At 34.8% G+C, this 20,201-nt stretch overlaps 1 protein-coding gene across 1 annotated transcript; it reads right to left on the reverse strand.

Moving 5' to 3' along the window:
* Positions 1–1,063: 1,063 nt before the first annotated feature.
* On the reverse strand, positions 1,064–19,498 carry LOC117331311 (thyrotropin-releasing hormone receptor-like). Its single transcript, XM_033889980.1, has 2 exons — positions 19,312–19,498; positions 1,064–9,463 (listed from the first exon to the last, which is right to left on the reverse strand). The coding sequence occupies exon 2, from the start codon at positions 9,384–9,386 to the stop codon at positions 8,088–8,090; it is 1,299 nt and encodes a 432-aa protein (XP_033745871.1). The 5' UTR covers positions 9,387–9,463; positions 19,312–19,498; the 3' UTR covers positions 1,064–8,087.
* Between the last annotated feature and the right edge of the window lie 703 nt (positions 19,499–20,201).

Below are 20,201 nucleotides of genomic sequence, written 5' to 3' on the forward strand. Positions count from 1 at the left end.
TATCACGTTTGTTTACCCGACCATACATATCACAGGAAACACTTGATTTGATATAATTAAAAGATTGAAAATCTGTTACCAAGCACTTCTTTTACCAAATATAAAAAAATGTCATGATTAAAGGTGATAGATTTCGAAAAGTAATAAGCAACCCGTTATTTAATGACCAAACTGTCTTAATATACAAAAAAGTGACATTATAGATATAAATATATACGAAAACAATACATAATTGATGTAAATTAGGTGAAAAAAACTTTGAAATCAAATTTGAAAAAGTTTGAAAGGAAATTCGTTTGTAAATGCAGTTACGGTAAAACCATTACTTTCAAATAAATTGATTCTAAGAGGAGTGCCAATTCAACACATAATGGTATTCACAGAACACAAATTCTAATAACTCGGCTGAGGAGGAGGAGCAATCTACGCTAAGACAGTAACACATTAGATATTGGTTCCCGTTTATTTTCTCTTTATTATTTGTTCTCAGTGAACATATGAAAAATATGATCAACTCGCGATATCAGGGGAAAAAAATACATTTTATTTCGCTCAAAACTTCTTTGACTTCATTCAATCAATAAGCAATTCGCAAAGGTGTTTCATCCTTATAATAGTGATGTGGAAGAAAGGGAAATATGCAAGGACCTATCTTTGAAATGTCACTGAAAACACAATTTGTCAGATAATCAGGAGTATTCTGTAAAGTTACAGATGCCTTAAAACGCACAGCCAGACACCTTCCAGAGCCGTTTTCCGAGTTAGTATGTTAAACAGAAGTGCACTATCGTACCTCATTATAAAAAGATGTTGTCCTTAAAAGTTAACTTCAACTTTCCTTCAATAATTAGCTATATTTTGTCTCTGAAATTCCAAACCATTACATTGAATGTTAAAAAAACGATTTCCTCTCTAATCAATCTGTGTTGTGACATGTAACCCTGTCAGTGTTCTCTAAAGTGTCAGTTGCTTAAATTTAATTGTTTCCTTTTAAATGAGGTATCTCTACATTCATATGACATAGCATGACAATTAGGATTGGAAACATATAAGGTAACCAGTGTTCATTTTCAATAAATTTATTTCAAACAACAATAAGAATATTACATCGAACAATAGAATATATAATATAGAGATCAACATCTTCTATAACAATGATTCACATCACTATGCAAACCACTTGATGAAAGTACTGACTGTGCACATAATGATAATTAGACCGTATGTCGATACAAACCTTCGTCTGACTTGTGAGCAAACAATTTTACCTTCTAATGTATTGTCACAAAGGAAAAGTGGTCGCATTCTTCACGAACACTTTATCTTATATTTAACTTAAATAGTACCAGCACCACATTAATTATCACGAACAAGTGTTCGAATTTCAGTAGTATTCCTTGGATGGGGAGGATTGACCGTGTAGAGAGATGATGAACCACTTTTGTATTTAGTAATAATATCTCCCTTACTTTGACTGTGTGACGAAAAAATCTCTAAACCCAGGGATGGTATTATATAACCAGAGGCTCTTCCGAGATCAATCGAGGATATCATCCCGAAAGGCAATTATGATTTCCCATCATTCATTTAAATAGAGGATCTTACATATGAGTGTCTGTATCAAACGGAGTTTATTAACCGTGTTCAGTATTTTGATATGCCACGAGCATTAAGGCGTATGTTACTGTCAGTATCGTTAATACTTTAGAATCATCATTGATATGTAAAATGTTTTTCTTTAAATATTTGTTTTTGAATTCGCTGAATTCTACAGAATTCATATGAAGAGGTATGATTTATATCGAAAACTTCTACAGAAATAAGTTAATTATTCATGATAATGTTACTGATCACTCAAGGCCTGAATGTTATTGTATCATTTACCTGGAGGCAAATAATTTATTCTGGAATGAAGCGATTACGTGACTACACAGAATTCGCACCAAACGTGAAGGACATTGAGTTTACACTAGATAATTCACGTCAGCACTAAAAAAGTAGTAATAAATATCCAACTGCATTCACCTAGTCGTTTAGTACCAATCCTACACGAATTTATTGTACACTGTATCGTTGCCTCTGCCTTAATTAGTAGTAAACAAACATTAAGATACAACAAAATTACTTCTAAAACGTTTCAAAGTAAAAACAGATCACAGTAGTCATTATCTCATTCACACTACTTCACGCACTTGCATTGTGATTGCACAACATTCAGCTTTGTACGGCTGATAAAATAACAGATCACATCATATATAATGTAACAATATATACATAACACGTATGATCTGCATAAATCCAGTCAGCGCAATGCGACATACCTCGTGGCGACAGTAACGAGGTCACTGGGACACAGGCATCGAATTGCTAATTATCTTTCTTATTAAAACCAGACAGACATACTCTGACATTAGAGTTATATACCAAATTGATTGGGGTTATCAAAAGGTAATAAATGTCAAACAAACATCGCATATTATATAAAATGAATGTCGGTCACAGGGGCATTACTAGAGGGATTAAATACAACACATCAACATACCTGTATCAGCAATATATATCATGTTGTCAGATCTATAACATTGTAGCAATGGCATACAATAGGGAATACGTTCTCGTATCAAAACTAGACACATTCTATTGAACTGATGTTTGTTTAATGACGTAATGAATACGGTTGTGTAGGAAACATATCGTATGTCGTATCACGGCGGTGTAGGAAAACAGATCGTATGTCGTATCACGCCGGTGTAGGAAACAGATCGTGTGACCTCAGACCACAGTTACACTTCCGGGTCGTTGTACACGAATGTAGTACATAAGTAAATTTCAGGTATGTTACTAAATATTTTTTCCTGATTTAGCTATTGCAGATATGTTCATAATTTTAACATATACTATTCTAGTGGGATCATTTTGTTTTTTACACCATTTGCATGTTTGTTTGTGAGGAATGACACAGGGAGTTATAAGGTTTGAGTAGTGATATTTTGTAATTTTCCGGATTTCCCCATAATACAGAGGGGTGGTGACATTTAAATAAAAATATCTTTCTTAAATGCAGGTCATGAGGTACTTTCCAGCTCACTGTTGAATCAGATTGAACAGTTCTACAACATGATATGAAAACTAGATTTTTTGCAATGTTTTGAAATATTTGTATTTTCATTTTTCTTTGGTATAACATAGAAGGGAAAATTAATTGTGGTCTGAGGCCGTATGTCGTATCACGGCGGTGTAGGAAAACATATCGTATTTCGTATCACGGCGGTGTAGGAAAAAAGATCGTATGTCGTATCTTGTGACGAGATAGAACTTGTATTTGCTTTGTTTTGTTTTATTTTTATTTGTATTTTTTTTTAGTTATAATTTCGGTTTCGAAATCATGTCGGTATGTTCCGTTGTTTTAGACTTAGAGTTACGATTTCGTTATTATGTCGGTATTCACTTTTGTTTTTGAGTTAGAGTTACGGTTTTGTTATTATTTCGTTATAGCCTCCCGTTGTATCTGAGTTAGAAATAAGGTTTCGTTATTATGTTGATATTTTCCGATGTTTTTGAGTTAGAATTATGGTTTCGTTATTATGTCGGTATTTCCTATATTCTCCGGCTACCGAATAGTTGCTCACTGTAATATACATATGTTAAAGATCAAACAAATTCTATATAAAGACGCTTCATATAACATGCAGTTTGATGCATTATATTACAAAGCAACGTCGTAAACACAAATTCTGCTCATGTTGTATGAATATTAGTGTGTTATTTATAGATCCTGGTAGACAGTACATTCAGACAGACGACAATAACTTGGTAGCATTACAAGGGATATGATGAATGTGACAAACATGACAAGTAGTTCATAATTTGAAAATTTTCAAACATAAAATATCTCGGTGGGAAAAGAGCATAAATGACAATTTTAACGATCGTTATACACCGACATCATAATAACGTATTACCTGTGGCACCAGATAGCAAGATTTGTATTCAACGCTCGTTCAGCCATTACCGAAAAAAGTACGAATTGGTTCAATTACAGGTTTAGTGCAGCCCCTTTATTTTTCAATATATTGAAGTCTTGTCTTCATTTTTCTTATTTCCGATATTGTGTTTTCCCTCCTCCGACCCCTTGTATCGTGGAAAGTTCTAGAGAGATGAAACAGCGGTATGGTTATCTTAGTCAATATTTAGTATATTTTGTATCTATTATTAAATTATTTTGAAATGTGAGACAGTGATGCTCTTGTTGATTAGATTTACTGATTAAATTAGAACTATCTCTAGTTAATCAGCATACGAATTACACTCACGGCGCCGTTTCATGAAAGCAAATATTCAGTCACACTTTTGCTTCTCGTCGTGCACGTCTTTTTATAAACAGACATATCTGTCTGTTTGTGTCGATCAGTGAAGTGAGATTGGCATCATCATTACTTGACAAGTGTCTCCTAAAAGGCTGTACTTCCAACTACACTGTTCGCGCTCAAAGAATATTCCGCCAATTAAACAGTTTATAGTTCATCTGGTCTGGATTTGGTTTTTACTTTTATTTCATTATCTTTTGTTTGTATTTGATGCATGTTTTTCCGGCAAAACTAAAAAGGAATTGAAATGCAATTGTAGATATAAAGCACCACATGAGACAACTGCAGATGGTGCGTGTAAAGCCTTAGGACGAGCACGCGCCGGCTTATTTAATTTTATAGTTGTATAAAAGCCACAACTCGCTCTTTAGAGAGACATTTTCTCTAACTCCATGCTCTTGTCGTGGAAGCTATTGCGTATGAACATTAACACTACTGTTTGATGTAAAACTTTAAAAAAAAAATGCTTCAGATGTGTAAAGACCTCCACTAAACCTTTTCCAGCAAAATCAATGTAAAAATGGGCCTATGATATTAACAATTAGGGGTATACTGAAAACTCCGAATTTATTTTGAAAATAAAATGCACATTTGTAACTAATGTAACATTATTTTAGCCTATTCAGCACATTGCTGTAAAACAGGCTCAAGTCAGCAGCGGATTCGTTATTGTAGATTCAGCAGCAGATTGGGGATTTAGTTTTTAATGTTTACTTATATTTTTATTGACATTTTGATGCTGGGATTCAAATAACAAATCCGCTGCAGCAGCGAATAGGGGAGAAGTGTTTTTTTTATTTATATTGTATGTTCAATTGGTATGTTTCTTATAAGATATTATTCGAATAATGAATCCGCTGCCAGCAGCGGATTAGAGATTCAGTTTCATATTAGTTTTCTTCTTATAATATATGATTGGAATATGATATTCCGCAGCGGATCGGGGATTCACTTCTAAATGTTCAATTGATTTTTAATTGACATTTTGATGTTGGGATTCAAATAACGAATCCGCTGCAGCAGACGTCTGTGGGTTCACTTTTTTGTGTTCAATTAGGCAAACTTGATCAAATTATATCTATTATAAGTAAACTTCCAATGGTCATGCAATAATATCAGATAAATTATCATGCTTCAATAAATGAAATAAACTCATGTTGTTAAAAAAATGAATGATAGTGGGTTTTTCTTGCTCTTTAAAAAGACGTCAATGTTTATTTGCAAGTTATTCTTAAATTGTTCGTGTAATTTTAGTAAAATATCTGCTAACAAACCACATAGATTTGACATATACAAATATCAATTAAGCATAAAAAGCTGAATCCCCAACCCACTGCTGGCAGTGTATTCATAATTGGAATCTTCTGTCATATATTAATAAGAAAATATCAATCGAACATAAAAAATCTTCTTCCCCAATCCGCTGCTGCAGCGGATGCGTTTTTTTTTTTTTTTTTTTTTTTTTATCCGAATGTCAAAACGTCAATAAAAAATCAATTAGACATTAAGAACTGAATCTCCGATCCAATTAAACATTAACTGAATTTCTAACCGGATTCGTTGTTCGAATCTCTTCTGATATCACTAAAAGCGGTTAACGTCATCCATGCTCCGAAATAGACAGAAATGCATGAATATGAAAGTAGCAGTATTAAGAAAGGACACACACCGTCTCCTTTGCATACCGAATGTGATATGGCAAACTATGAAGTCAAAGTATTCATTATATTACCGTTATGGACGATATAAACTACGCATATTTCTATACTTATTGAAAAAAAATCATACATGTTTTTTCTTGTGAAATGATGAGACTTAGCATAACAACGTAATATGGAACTTTAAACCAGCGTTGCCAAGCAACAACTCCTTAGACAGCTATCTAATAGAATAAACACCATAACGCGTGACCATTTGTTGATAATTAGCGTATGATATCATGCATGGAAAAGGTGTCTTCCGTGATATACCGGTATATATATAGTGTAATAAGGATACGTTTAGATGTTTAAGTTCTTTATAAACATATACTAATCCGTAGATTGGTATGTCAACATAACTGCCTTAAGATTAAGTAAAATCTGTAGATTGGTATGTCAACATAACTGCCTTAAGATTAAGTAAATCTGTAGATTGGTATGTCAACATAAATACCTTAAGATTTAGTAAAATCCGAAGATTTCGATCACGCATCAATATGGTGTATTATGACAATCCTTAGACTCGTGTATTGGAGTTCTTAAGTCCGGGCCTTCGTGTAAAATCCAGATTAAATGCCATTAAAGTAAGAATTTGTTATGGAAACATATTATTTCGATGTCATTACAAAGAGTACATTCCCATCTAATGTGTAATAAATCTCCCCTGGGTTCCTGAGATCTACTGTACTTAAACTCGTTGAAAGTGTGGACGTACACAATAACGCACGGACGTACAAACAAAACGATAATTAGATACTCTGTTTTCCTAAGAATGGTCATTATGATGTCTGAATATAAAATGCGTTATTTTTTCTGATATCTATGTGTACAACTTAATTAGAGGCATTATCGTAAGAGTCCAATGGTTTAAACAATAACAAGGCACTGTGGGCACCAGTATAACAAAGCTGTGTTGAATATCTACATAGATATCTGATTTGTCAACATTGTACAACATTGTATGACCGTGGGCACAAGTTACCAAATTTGTGCTGAATATATTTCTACATAAACATCTGATTTGTCAACATTGTACAACATTGCATGGCTGTAGGCACAAGTTTAACAAATTTGTGCTGAATAGATTTCTACATAAACATCCGATTTGTCAACATTGTACAACATTGTATGGGTTTGGGCATACGTATTACAAATCTGTGCTGAATAGATATCTACATCAACATCTTATTTGATTTATCAATATTGTATGGGCTTCGGCATAAGAAAACTGCGGAAATGACATTTATATAGATATTTTATATTTAAATGCTATATGACTGTTACTATTGAAAGCGACATAACAAAGCAGTACTTAATAAATCACATAAATATCATCATAGATATCTGATATGTAAACGTTGCCTGCCACAATAGTAAGACATACATACCTAACTGATAGTATTATCATTCTTGTCAGCTGCCTTGACTCGGGGCTTCTGTTTATCATTTGAAACCTTCAGTTGCTGTCGTTTTGTCAGAAATCTACGTCTATACACTTTCATGAAGAAAAGTGGGAATAATGTGTTGCCATGGTGTATATGTATTGTTAATTGATGCTATTACACCGTTGGAATATCACATGTATACATTGTAGTATAATGTAACTTTACTGCCGATTGGACTTTATCATAAATATCAAATCTCTCCAGCTTACAATAGACCACCTCAGCTGTAATATTCTGTCACAGCATGTTTATGTAATAGACAACACATTTGATAATATACAATATTTATAAAATAACACTACCTGCATACTTTAAACATCATAAAATGCCACATATCACAATGAAAAGGACCCATTACGTCAACACGAAATACAATACAAACTTCCTTGTTTCTGTAATGATACCACCCTGTAATATACTATACATATTGGTATGGAGTGCAAAATTATGTATCACCACATGACGTATATTCCGACGGTTGATGAAACCCCATCACATATCAAATAAGACACATTCAAATTACAAATAAGCTTATTAGTCAGTCCAATTTAGACGTTGTGAGTTATTACGGTAGTTTACTCTTGCAAGGCCTGCTCAGGTCTGAGTAGACAGGGAGGGGACTGGCAGATATACTCACTGTCAAGGGACGGTAGTTGGGACATATGGATTTCTGACAGGTGGATTTCTACCAGCCGGGAGTTCAAGTGTCCTTCATTCTGGCCTACCGCACAATTCATATCGGACAATTTGTTTTTTCGGATTTTTTTATCTATAAATTCGTTAAATGGATTTCTGACGCAGGAACAACCATTGACACAACTTGCTAGAGGAAGTCTTAACAGCGCATGTCTGAAACTTTTAGCGCATGCACTGTATAACACAAAGTTGACTGCAAAATTGATGTAATATAAGATTTGAACTATGTGCTGCCAGTATACTTCCGTCCGCGACACAACGTAATGTGACTCTGTGATGCTTCGGAAGAAGAACTGTACACGTATGGCATGACTTGGCAGATTCAAAACCACAAATACAATGATCACCACCACCAACATCCGCTTGAGCTTTGCCTGAGCTTTCAGAGCTTGCTTCGCCACGCGGTCGTTACCACTGTTCGTTTCGCTTCTGTCGACTTGAGAATCACTTACACTGTTGTTGTTAGAACCATTGCCATCCTCTGGAGGTTTCTTGTAGAGCCTTGAAATATCTATCAACAGTCGTGTTGTCATGAAAATGATCATTGAAAAAGGCAACAAGAGCGTGAGGAATGTATCCAGTATAGATAACACCATCATGGTGTCTCTGTCATTTGACGTAGACATACACTTCTGTTCAGTTCCGTTAGTTGCCACCTTTGCAGTCCAGAAAGCAAATATGTACAAAAACGCTGCAAATGTTGTCAATATGATCACCGCTCTCCGAGCAAATCTGGGTTTACATACTTTGGCGCCTTTTGAGGGATGGAAAACAGCGACGTACATCTCCATTGTAAAAGCGTTTACATACCACACAGATGTAAAACTAAATACAAACGTCATGTACACCACGATCTGACAAATTCCATTGTTGTGAAAGAAATGTATTCCCATTGCATCCAGCCAACCGAAACCTACACAGAACAGGAAACCCGTGTCCGAGATGGACAGTGCAGCTAGGTAAACCGATGTGGAGATACGCTTTAGTCGTGAAAAGATGAAAACAAAGAAGGATATGGTGTTTCCGAGAAATCCAGTTACTATTATAATAGGCAGTAAATACCTATTCGCGTAAATGACAAAAGTTTGAAGAGCTTCGTTTCCCTCCTCATCCTGCTCGTCATAACTTGTATCTAAGGATCCGTTGAAAACGGAAGCATTGTATGATAGGTCCTGCATGCTCTGTCCTCGTAGTGTTGCGGCTCAGTAACTAATACACATCAACACGAAAGACGGTCAATATGGCTACATGCATCCTGTAACACAAAGTTAAAATACATCAGTCTTATTTAAGCATGCATTATGTACATCTTTTCCATACTGTCAATGTTCATCCAATCGATTGCTGGTTATTTTCATTTAGTTAAATCCCCAGAGATATACATAAATTATGTATCAATCTCCTGTGAAATATATCGTTTTGCAATGAACTGTTAAGTATATATTGATTATCACCTAACACATCTATGGTCAACAACACCGACTAATTACATGTGTTAAAAGCTCATTGCCCTCGCGCTTGAAACTGTTTACGTTTTAAATGCACATGTATTGAGGATGAGGTAATGACATATAATACAGAATGTCTCTATTACAACTGTAATCGAGACATGACACTTACAGGCAACACAGTAATATGCAAATAAAATGTAATAGAATACTGACAATGTTATTCATCTCAGAGTTCTTCAGAGTTGCATGTATTCCTAGTACTAATAGATACCAAATATAATTAAATCAGTAAATTTTGTATTAATTCACTGATATCTAAACATATAAGTTAATAATAACACAAAATAGGCCAGTGTGTAGAAGGTATCAAGACGTCATTGATTGTTAATGAAAACATAATCTCACAGTACATACATACATTACCCCTTAGTAATCTCACAGTACATACATACATTACCCTTAGTAATCTCACAGTACATACATACATTACCCTTAGTAAGCTCACAGTACATACATACATTACCCTTAGTAAGCTCACAGTACATACATACATTACCCCTTAGTAATCTCACAGTACATACATACATTACCCTTAGTAAGCTCACAGTACATACATACATTACCCTTAGTAAGCTCACAGTACATACATACATTACCCCTTAGTAATCTCACAGTACATACATACATTACCCTTAGTAAGCTCACAGTACATACATACATTACCCCTTAGTAATTTCACTGTACATACATACATTACCCTTAGTAAGCTCACAGTACATACATACATTACCCCTTAGTAATCTCACAGTACATACATACATTACCCTTAGTAAGCTCACAGTACATACATACATTACCCTTAGTAAGCTCACAGTACATACATACATTACCCCTTAGTAATCTCACAGTACATACATACATTACCCTTAGTAAGCTCACAGTACATACATACATTACCCCTTAGTAATTTCACTGTACATACATACATTACCTTTAGTAATCTCACAGTACATACATACATTACCCCCTTAGTAATCTCACAGTACATACATACATTACCCTTAGTAAGCTCACAGTACATACATACATTACCCCTTAGTAATTTCACTGTACATACATACATTACCCCTTAGTAATTTCACAGTACATACATACATTACCTTTAGTAATCTCACAGTACATACATACATTACCCCCTTAGTAATCTCACAGTACATAGATACATTACCCTTAGTAAGCTCACAGGACATACATACATTACCCTTAGTAATCCCACATTACATACATACATACATTACCCTTAGTAATCCTACAGTACATACATACGTTACCCTTAGTAAGCTCACAGTACATACATACATTACCCTTAGTAATCCCACATTACATACATACATACATTACCCTTAGTAATCCTACAGTACATACATACGTTACCCTTAGTAAGCTCACAGTACATACATACATTACCCTTAGTAATCCCACATTACATACATACATTACCCCTAAGTAATCTCACAGTACATACATACATTACCCCTTAGTAATCTCACAGTACATACATACATTACCCCCTTAGTAATCTCACAGTACATACATTACCCTTAGTAATCCTACAGTACATACATACATTACCCTTAGTAATCCTACAGTACATACATACATACATTACCCTTAGTAAGCTCACAGTACATACATACATACATTACCCTTAGTAAGCTCACAGTACATACATACATACATTACCCTTAGTAAGCTCACAGTACATACATACATACATACATTACCCTTAGTAAGCTCACAGTACATACATACATTACCCCTTAGTAATCTCACAGTACATACATACATTACCCCTTAGTAATCCCACATTACATACATACATACATTACCCTTAGTAATCCTACAGTACATACATACATTACCCTTAGTAATCCTACAGTACATACATACATTATCCCTTAGTAATCCCACATTACATACATACATACATTATCCCTTAGTAATCCTACAGTACATACATACATACATTACCCTTAGTAATCCTACATTACATACATACATTACCCTTAGTAATCCCACATTACATACATACGTTATCCCTTAGTAATCCTACAGTACATACATACATTATCCCTTAGTAATCCTACAGTACATACATACATTATCCCTTAGTAATCCTACAGTACATACATACATTACCCTTAGTAATCCTACAGTACATACATACATTATCCCTTAGTAATCCTACAGTACATACATACATTATCCCTTAGTAATCCTACAGTACATACATACATACATTACCCTTAGTAATCCTACAGTACATACATACATTACCCTAAGTAATCCTACAGTACATACATACATTACCCTTAGTAATCCTACAGTACATACATACATTACCCTTAGTAATCCTACAGTACATACATACATTACTCCCTTAGTAATCCTACAGTACATACATACATTACCCCTTAGTAATCCTACAGTACATACATACATTACCCCTTAGTAATCCTACAGTACATACATACATTACCCCTTAGTAATCCTACAGTACATACATACATTACCCCTTAGTAATCCTACAGTACATACATACATTACTCCCTTAGTAATCCTACAGTACATACATACATTACCCCTTAGTAATCCTACAGTACATACATACATTACCCCTTAGTAATCCTACAGTACATACATACATTACTCCCTTAGTAATCCTACAGTACATACATACATTACCCCTTAGTAATCCTACAGTACATACATACATTACCCCTTAGTAATCCTACAGTACATACATACATTACCCTTAGTATCCTACAGTACATACATACATACATTATCCCTTGGTAATCCTACAGTACATACATACATACGTTACCCTTAGTATCCTACAGTACATACATACATTATCCCTTAGTAATCCTACAGTACATACATACATACATTATCCCTTGGTAATCCTACAGTACAGCAAGTACTGAACGTTTTTTCGACACAAGTTTTAGCCGAGGCAGAGGCGCAAAAATACCTGTAAGTTTGTTCGACACCAGAAATAATATATTTGCACTCTCAAGATAAATATCACAACTGGGAAATAAAAAATGAATAGATTTGTTAACATATATAGTAAATCTACCTTTTGTAAATATTACTGATGTTAAAAGCATTGATCGAAATGTATTTGAAAGGAAGATAATGACCATAATTAGCAGCGTGTCGCATAGTTAAACATGTCTAATCAAAAGATGGTGTGTTAACGTTACATTTCACACAGAGACGTTAACTGAATTTTAGACGTTTACCGACAAACCAGCCATGGCATATATAACACAGAGAAGGCTATAAGGCAGGGTTAAAACTAAACTACTCGGCTATTTGATTATTTTAACGCTGCCACTTTAACGACACATTTTTATTAAATTGAGAGCAAGTCCCGGTGTTCTCAACGTTATTTAACTGAAGGAAATTGTTTAACTTAAAATGTTCTATATGAAAGGATTAAAGGGAAACAATAGTGTAGGAATTTCCTTTAGTTAAGTATTATTGATAAGACTGACCCCAGGAGACTTTTAACCAGTACGTTGTTTATTTTTAACGATTCCAATTGTACGACGTATTACTATGATGTTTGGTTATATCTGCCCGCAAACAGCAAAAGATTAGGTTAAAACGAGTTATTCTAACCCAGAATTGATAATTGATAAAACGATTGCAATTATGAACAAAGAAATAATACGCACTGATTCACTTGAGAAATTACAAGCGCCTCTCTAAAGAAAGCTTTTTTCTGTTTCATCACGCTGTGCAATTATTTATGGCAAAACCTGAAAATATAACATTCTTTAATACTAATATAGTCCTAACAAAATTCCCGTCATTCTAGTTCTCATCGAAAACGTGGAACAATAGCAATACAAGTAATAGTCACACACCCAGTAGAAGTAGCATATTGTGACCGTCTACTCATTGTGAACTGTCACAAAACTCCTGTTTTCCTATTACGTGTAGGAACCACTGTAATGAAGCTTCCATGGAATTCAATTTCGGAAATTCCTTTTATGTCTATTGAATTCAATAGGAGGTTACAGTCGAAGATGCTGTTTTGTAGCCATTGTATCAGGATAATTATATTCTTGAAAATCCTTAAAATAGATCTTATTGTACAAAATTTCTAAGCCAATACTTTTTACAAAAGAGAAAACATTATTTGTTACATGGTTGTTATAATACATCATCCGTGACTGATTCAGAAATAATTGTTCAGATATCTCTGTTACCCCTTACGAGACAACAGGTGATAACAAGCCTTGGAGTTTTAAAATTGTCATTGTGTACTCACGATATGTATTGACATATGTGAAGTCAATAAACATTCAATAATGCAGCTTATGATAGGGGTAATCCTTGCAGGGCCACTCTCAATGACTTTTGGTATAAATGCAATCTTTCTCAATACCAATATGGAAGCAGACTCTTGATATATTTCAATGACATGATGCTTATATTGCCGATTTCGAACATAATAAAAAATTGATATTGTTTTTTAAACATTGTTTCTTTGTTATTAAGCTTTGAGAGTGTCCACCGCTCACGGCCTGTTTCTACGTACATTGATTAGATGACGTTAATTACCGTAGAGGAATTGTGAAATCAAAATGCTGTTGATGATAACCTATATTTACCTATAGATCCTATTAAGTTTTGATGTGATGATAACATCATTTATCAATTATTCCATCATTATCCGATGTGTGGATAACAAAAGGGGCTCACAAATCTACATCAGTTGAGTGTAACCTGTCAGTGAATGTCTCCAGTAAATCTACAGTAAGCGTTATGATGCCATTCTTTGTTGCATAAGGCACACTAACAATGCTTCTATCAACATGGATATCAGGAATGGTTGAACTAGTTTGTTTTATTTTTCTTAAATCAGTAGTTTACAGGCAAATTATTTCACTTTATTACTAAAATGAGTCCTATGTTTCATTGTGATAGGATGACTTTTTTGTTCTTTTGTTTTTTTTAATATTTCGAATTCGAAAACTTCAACAAAATAATTGAAATTCAACTTAGGCTATAACCATAGCAGTCATTCTCCTATGTAGGGAAATGGTCAGTTTTGACCTTTAAACTCGAACGATCACCATAGACATGTAACAATATGTAGAATTATGATATGATGGTACAAATGTGAACTCACATTGATGTACTCAAATACGTAACTTCGTTCTTCTTACGAGCGGGCAAATGGGATTTGACACATAGACACACCGCTTTATATACATGTATCTATTAAGTATGATCTAGTTAACATCTTATCGATGAAACAAGCATATCAAGTAAGGTCAGCAGAAACAAGTAGTTGTCATACCTAATCGACCACTAACAAACTATCCAGTTTGTTTAGTTTGTATTACGATGCGTTCCGTTGTGATATCATCGCAACACTACCTACCTGTACAAGCTATACCCTTGGTAAAAACTATACTCCTGGTACAAAATATACCCTTAGTGTTATCTAAACCCTGGTACAAACTATACCTCTGGTACAAACTATATGCCTGGTACTATCTATACCCCTGGTACAAATGATACCCATGTTACAAGCCATATCTCTGGTACAAACTATATGCCTGGTACTATCTATATCGCTAGCAAAAATCATACCCGTAGTACTAACTATACCCCTGGTACAAACTATACCCCCGATACAAATTATACCCCTGGTACAAACTATACCCCCGATACAAATTAAACCCTTGGTACAAACTATACCCCCGATACAAATTATACCCCTGGTACAAATTATACCCCCGATACAAATTATACCCCTGGTACAAACTATACCCCCGATACAAATTATACCCCTGGTACAAATTATACCCCCGATACAAATTATACCCCTGGTACAAACTATACCCCCGATACAAATTATACCCCTGGTACAAACTATACCCCCGATACAAATTATACCCCTGGTACAAACTATTCCTCTGGTAATTATATCAAATGCGTCAGAATTGATCCTAGCAGGTGTGCCACTGTACGTACGAGTTCACGCTTACATAAAGACGATAATTATGGAAAGGTTATATATGTATATTACGCACATTCCCACATGGACGAATACATATCCCTCAGTTGGAGAGCATTATCACTTTTGAAAGTGTAAATGATGAACCAGGTAGATAACACTTTTATCCATCTACACCGCTCTACTAACATCTGTTAAGGGGATTGTTAATCCCACGACCTGAATCCTGATATAAACCGCTCTACTAACATCTGTTAAGGGGATTGTTAGCCCCCCGACTTGGACCCTGATGTTAACCGCTCTACTAACATCAGTTAAGGGGATTGTTAATCCCTCGACCTGAACCCTGACATAAACCGCTCTACTAACATCTGTTAAGGGGATTGTTAATCCCACGACCTGGACCCTGATATAAACCGCTTTACTAACATCTGTTAAGGGGATTGTTCGCCCCACGACCTGGACCCTGATATAAACCGCTCTACTAACATCAGTTAAGGGGATTGTTCGCCCCACGACCTGGACCCTGATGTTAACCGCTCTACTTACATCAGTTAAGGGGATTGTTAATCCCACGACCTGGACCCTGATATAAACCGCTCTACTAACATCTATTAAGGGGATTGTTCGCCCCTTGACCTGGACCTTGATATAAACCGCTGTACTAACATCTGTTAAGGGGAATCTTAACTCCTCGACTTGGACCCTGATGTAAACCGCTCTACTTACATCTGTTAAGGGGATTGTTAGTCCCTCGACTTTGACCCGGATATAAACCGCTCTACTAACATCAGTTAAGGGGATTGTTAATCCCACGACCTGAACCCTGATGTAAACCGCTCTACTTACATCAGTTAAGGGGATTGTTTATCCCACGACCTGGACCCTGATATAAACCGCTCTACTAACATCAGTTAAGGGGATTGTTCGCCCCACGACCTGGACCCTGATATAAACCGCTCTACTAACATCAGTTAAGGGGATTGTTAGCCCCTCGACTTTGACCCGGATATAAACCGCTCTACTAACATCAGTTAAGGGGATTGTTAATCCCACGACCTGAACCCTGATGTAAACCGCTCTACTTACATCAGTTAAAGGGATTGTTAATCCCACGACCTGGACCCTGATATAAACCGCTCTACTAACATCTATTAAGGGGATTGTTCGCCCCTCGACTTGGACCCTGATGTAAACCGCTCTACTTACATCTGTTAAGGGGATTATTAATCCCTCGACCTGAACCCTGATATAAACTGCTCTACTTACATCTGTTCAGGGGATTGTTAATCCCACGACCTGAACCCATATGTATACCGCTCTTTTCATATCAATTAAGCTATAATAGCTATTTTTCTGGCGTCTGACAATTTTAAAAATATGATGAAATACATAGATTAAAGTTTCGTGTCAATCATCATGACATACATATCTTAAAACTTTGAGTTAGTATTTCAAGAGGGGATGAGATCTACCTTCTAGAATGTTTCTTTAACATTAATAAAATTTGATTTTTTTGTTTCTAATTTCCAGAACAACTTAATTTATAATGGAAAAAGAAACGTTTGCCTCTAGAAGATAAATTGATGAGTTGGAATTCCTCAATACATTCCTGTATAAAAATGTGTTATGTTCGATTTAAGATTTAGAATTTGATTCCAACAGGCAAACAATATGTTACATTTATCATTTGATAACATAAATATACATTTAATCTTATAGGTATATATGGAATATGATTAATAAAGAGGTAGACAATATAACAAAGATAAGCATGTCATGATGGTTTATATTCAAGTATATGTATTTTGCTATTTTAAAGTTTGAGGGACATAAAAGGCAGCTAATTGATGAGCTAAATTTATGCTTACAAAAACTGAAGAATAATAACTTATTGATAAACTTGAGTTTAATACTATTAGTTTGATGTATAATGTAATGAGGCACAAGTTCTAATTTGTTTACTGATTTGCTACACATGTATGGGTTAAGCATCTTTAACAAGATATTATTTGTAAAAAGTATGGGATAAGCATCTTTAACATGAGAGATTTGTAAACAAAGGGGTACATAATTCTGGTTCATCCGATTGGTCTAAAATCATAGCTCAATGTTACAACCTTCGGCGCATGCGCTTTCATATTAAGAATAGAGAAATCCTTTGTTTACGCCATTTTGATCATCATCAGTCTTTTCATTAATTTAGTGCCTGTTGTCAATTTTCTTAACCCACCCACTTGCAAACCCATTCAATATACATAACTTAAGTGTTGTGTTTAAATGATTTAACTTGTGTTTTAGTTATGGCGGATTGTTCCCATCCCTACTAAGGCGAAATGTATTGTAACTTACTTGTTGGGGGAAAAACTTTACTTTGAATGTATGCTTTGTTATGTAATTGTTTTAACTGATCTAGAATTATTATTAAAATGTCACTTATGGTTGCCGTTTCATTGTCTATATGTATTTTGTTATTTTCAAGTTTGAGGAACATAAAGATAATTAACATTTTTATACTACGTTTGAGGATTTACCAGTGAATGACATACTTCAGATTCGGATGGTTTTATCTTTAACATCTTGTTCATTTGGTTTAAACAGTATTTTATTGTTCAAATATTTACATAGAATATTACACAAACATAGAACAGTAAAGAATTCGGAAAGAAGTACTTTCGTACTTATATAAATCCGTCTTCTCTTGTTTATTTGGTATCATGAATTTTATTCCATACCTTAAACATAATTCAAAAGAAAAGCAGAATAAAGCTTTTTTATCACTTTAGAATTACTCCCCGGTCGAAAATAGCTCTCACACAAAAAAAAAAAAACACAAAAAAACTGAAACATAAACAAAAACAACCAACAAGTGTTTTTGCTCTCCAGTCCCTTAAATTCAGAATAACAACAGTTGTACGTTAAATAGTAATTAACTAACGAACGTTTGTCTCTATGTGTTTTATGTGGGATGATAAGGCAATAGTATAATATTTATTGGAATGTAAAGAGATACCAGACTCACTTCGAATATCTGAGAACCCAGTCTTAATCTAATCTAATCTTATGAGGTAGCTTCAGTTCCCAATGCCCTGTCAGGTATGACACCAAAGACTATAAATCGGTCTCCATGTTTCATATATTATTTTCTCCTTTATACAAATTCTTTCATAAAAAATGATATTAATGTGGTCATTAAACAGGTCCCTTTGGTTAATACAATCGTATATTGAAACCTATACATCATAACCTTATCTTAAGGAATCGTACCGTGTATATAAATACAACTGATAGCACTATATGATGAACAACGATTCTGCCATTCAGGTCAAAGCAAACTATAATTTATATGTGTCAACAATGCATCGTCCCGTGACTTATATCAAATATCAATTACATTCGTCAAATATTTTCCCAACAAATTAAATCTGAGATCGAATATGTTTATGTATTACGTTAAAATATTTACCTAACATGACGTAATTTGTAGGTTTCCTTTCATGCATCGTTGTAAATTTTCATCTTGATACTCGCTTCTAACATTCTTTATCAATACTTATCGCACTGTGACATTACTTACGCTCCAGCCATGTGTCAACGATTACCTACCGTAAGACGTTTCCAGTGTGAGAGAATTCCACTAGATATCCTCCACTCTCCCTGGTTAATATACTCGTAACAGCAGAGGTCGGCGATACAGCCCCGGCTACATCCGTATGGCACTGTAACCAGTCAGGTAAAGGCGCTGGGAGGAATCGATCATCTGTGTTTTATCCGTGCGTCACTGTACAGTCAGAGCTACTTACCTGTAACAGCATAGGTTACTTAACATTCATCCTCGTTTTAGTTATGTTAAATCTGTATTATTTATAAAGGTTGTAGGCTCAATGTCTCTCTCCCGGTATGGAAATAGTCATTTATTTATATTATCTTTCATGTGAATTAGAAATTTTGACTAGGGATGTAAGGGTCAATGCAAGTAATGTACGTTTGTCTACATAATTAACCTAAGAATGCCAGTCTATCGACATAATAGCATTTGGGAAAACATATGGAAAATCAAAAGGCCGAACAGGTACTGTAAGTAAGTTCGGGAATCACCGTTGTAGTGTATCTTCTAACTGGCATATGTAAATCGCTTAGTAGACCGCTATCTACTTTATTTTGAACAAAGAATCATTTTTTTTAACAAAAGCCTTAAAACTTAATGGTCAAAATAGTTTTTCTTGAATTTCCGTAATTGTTTAATGTCCACATGTCAACGTGGTTGGCTGAAGTCAGCTCGAGGGGATAAAGTAGCCTAGTGCGCAGACTCGAGGGCCGTATCTGACTTAAACTTTCCTAAAGAAAATGTAAGATAGATAAACGTTCCTCACGAGGAAAAGATATGTTCTTTGTGAGTTTGAGATGGATTCCGTTACTTATTTCGATGTGATAACGAAACGCAGTTTGACGACATATATACCGTTTTATATAATGTTGTCATTATGCCAGACCAT

This window comes from Pecten maximus, chromosome 7 (genome assembly GCF_902652985.1).
Source record: "Pecten maximus chromosome 7, xPecMax1.1, whole genome shotgun sequence".
In the NCBI taxonomy this organism is placed as follows: domain Eukaryota; kingdom Metazoa; phylum Mollusca; class Bivalvia; order Pectinida; family Pectinidae; genus Pecten; species Pecten maximus.

Bases quoted from the DNA above. Each gene is read 5' to 3' on its own strand.
- LOC117331311 (XM_033889980.1), bottom strand. From the start codon at position 9,386: ATGCAGGACCTATCATACAATGCTTCCGTTTTCAACGGATCCTTAGAT.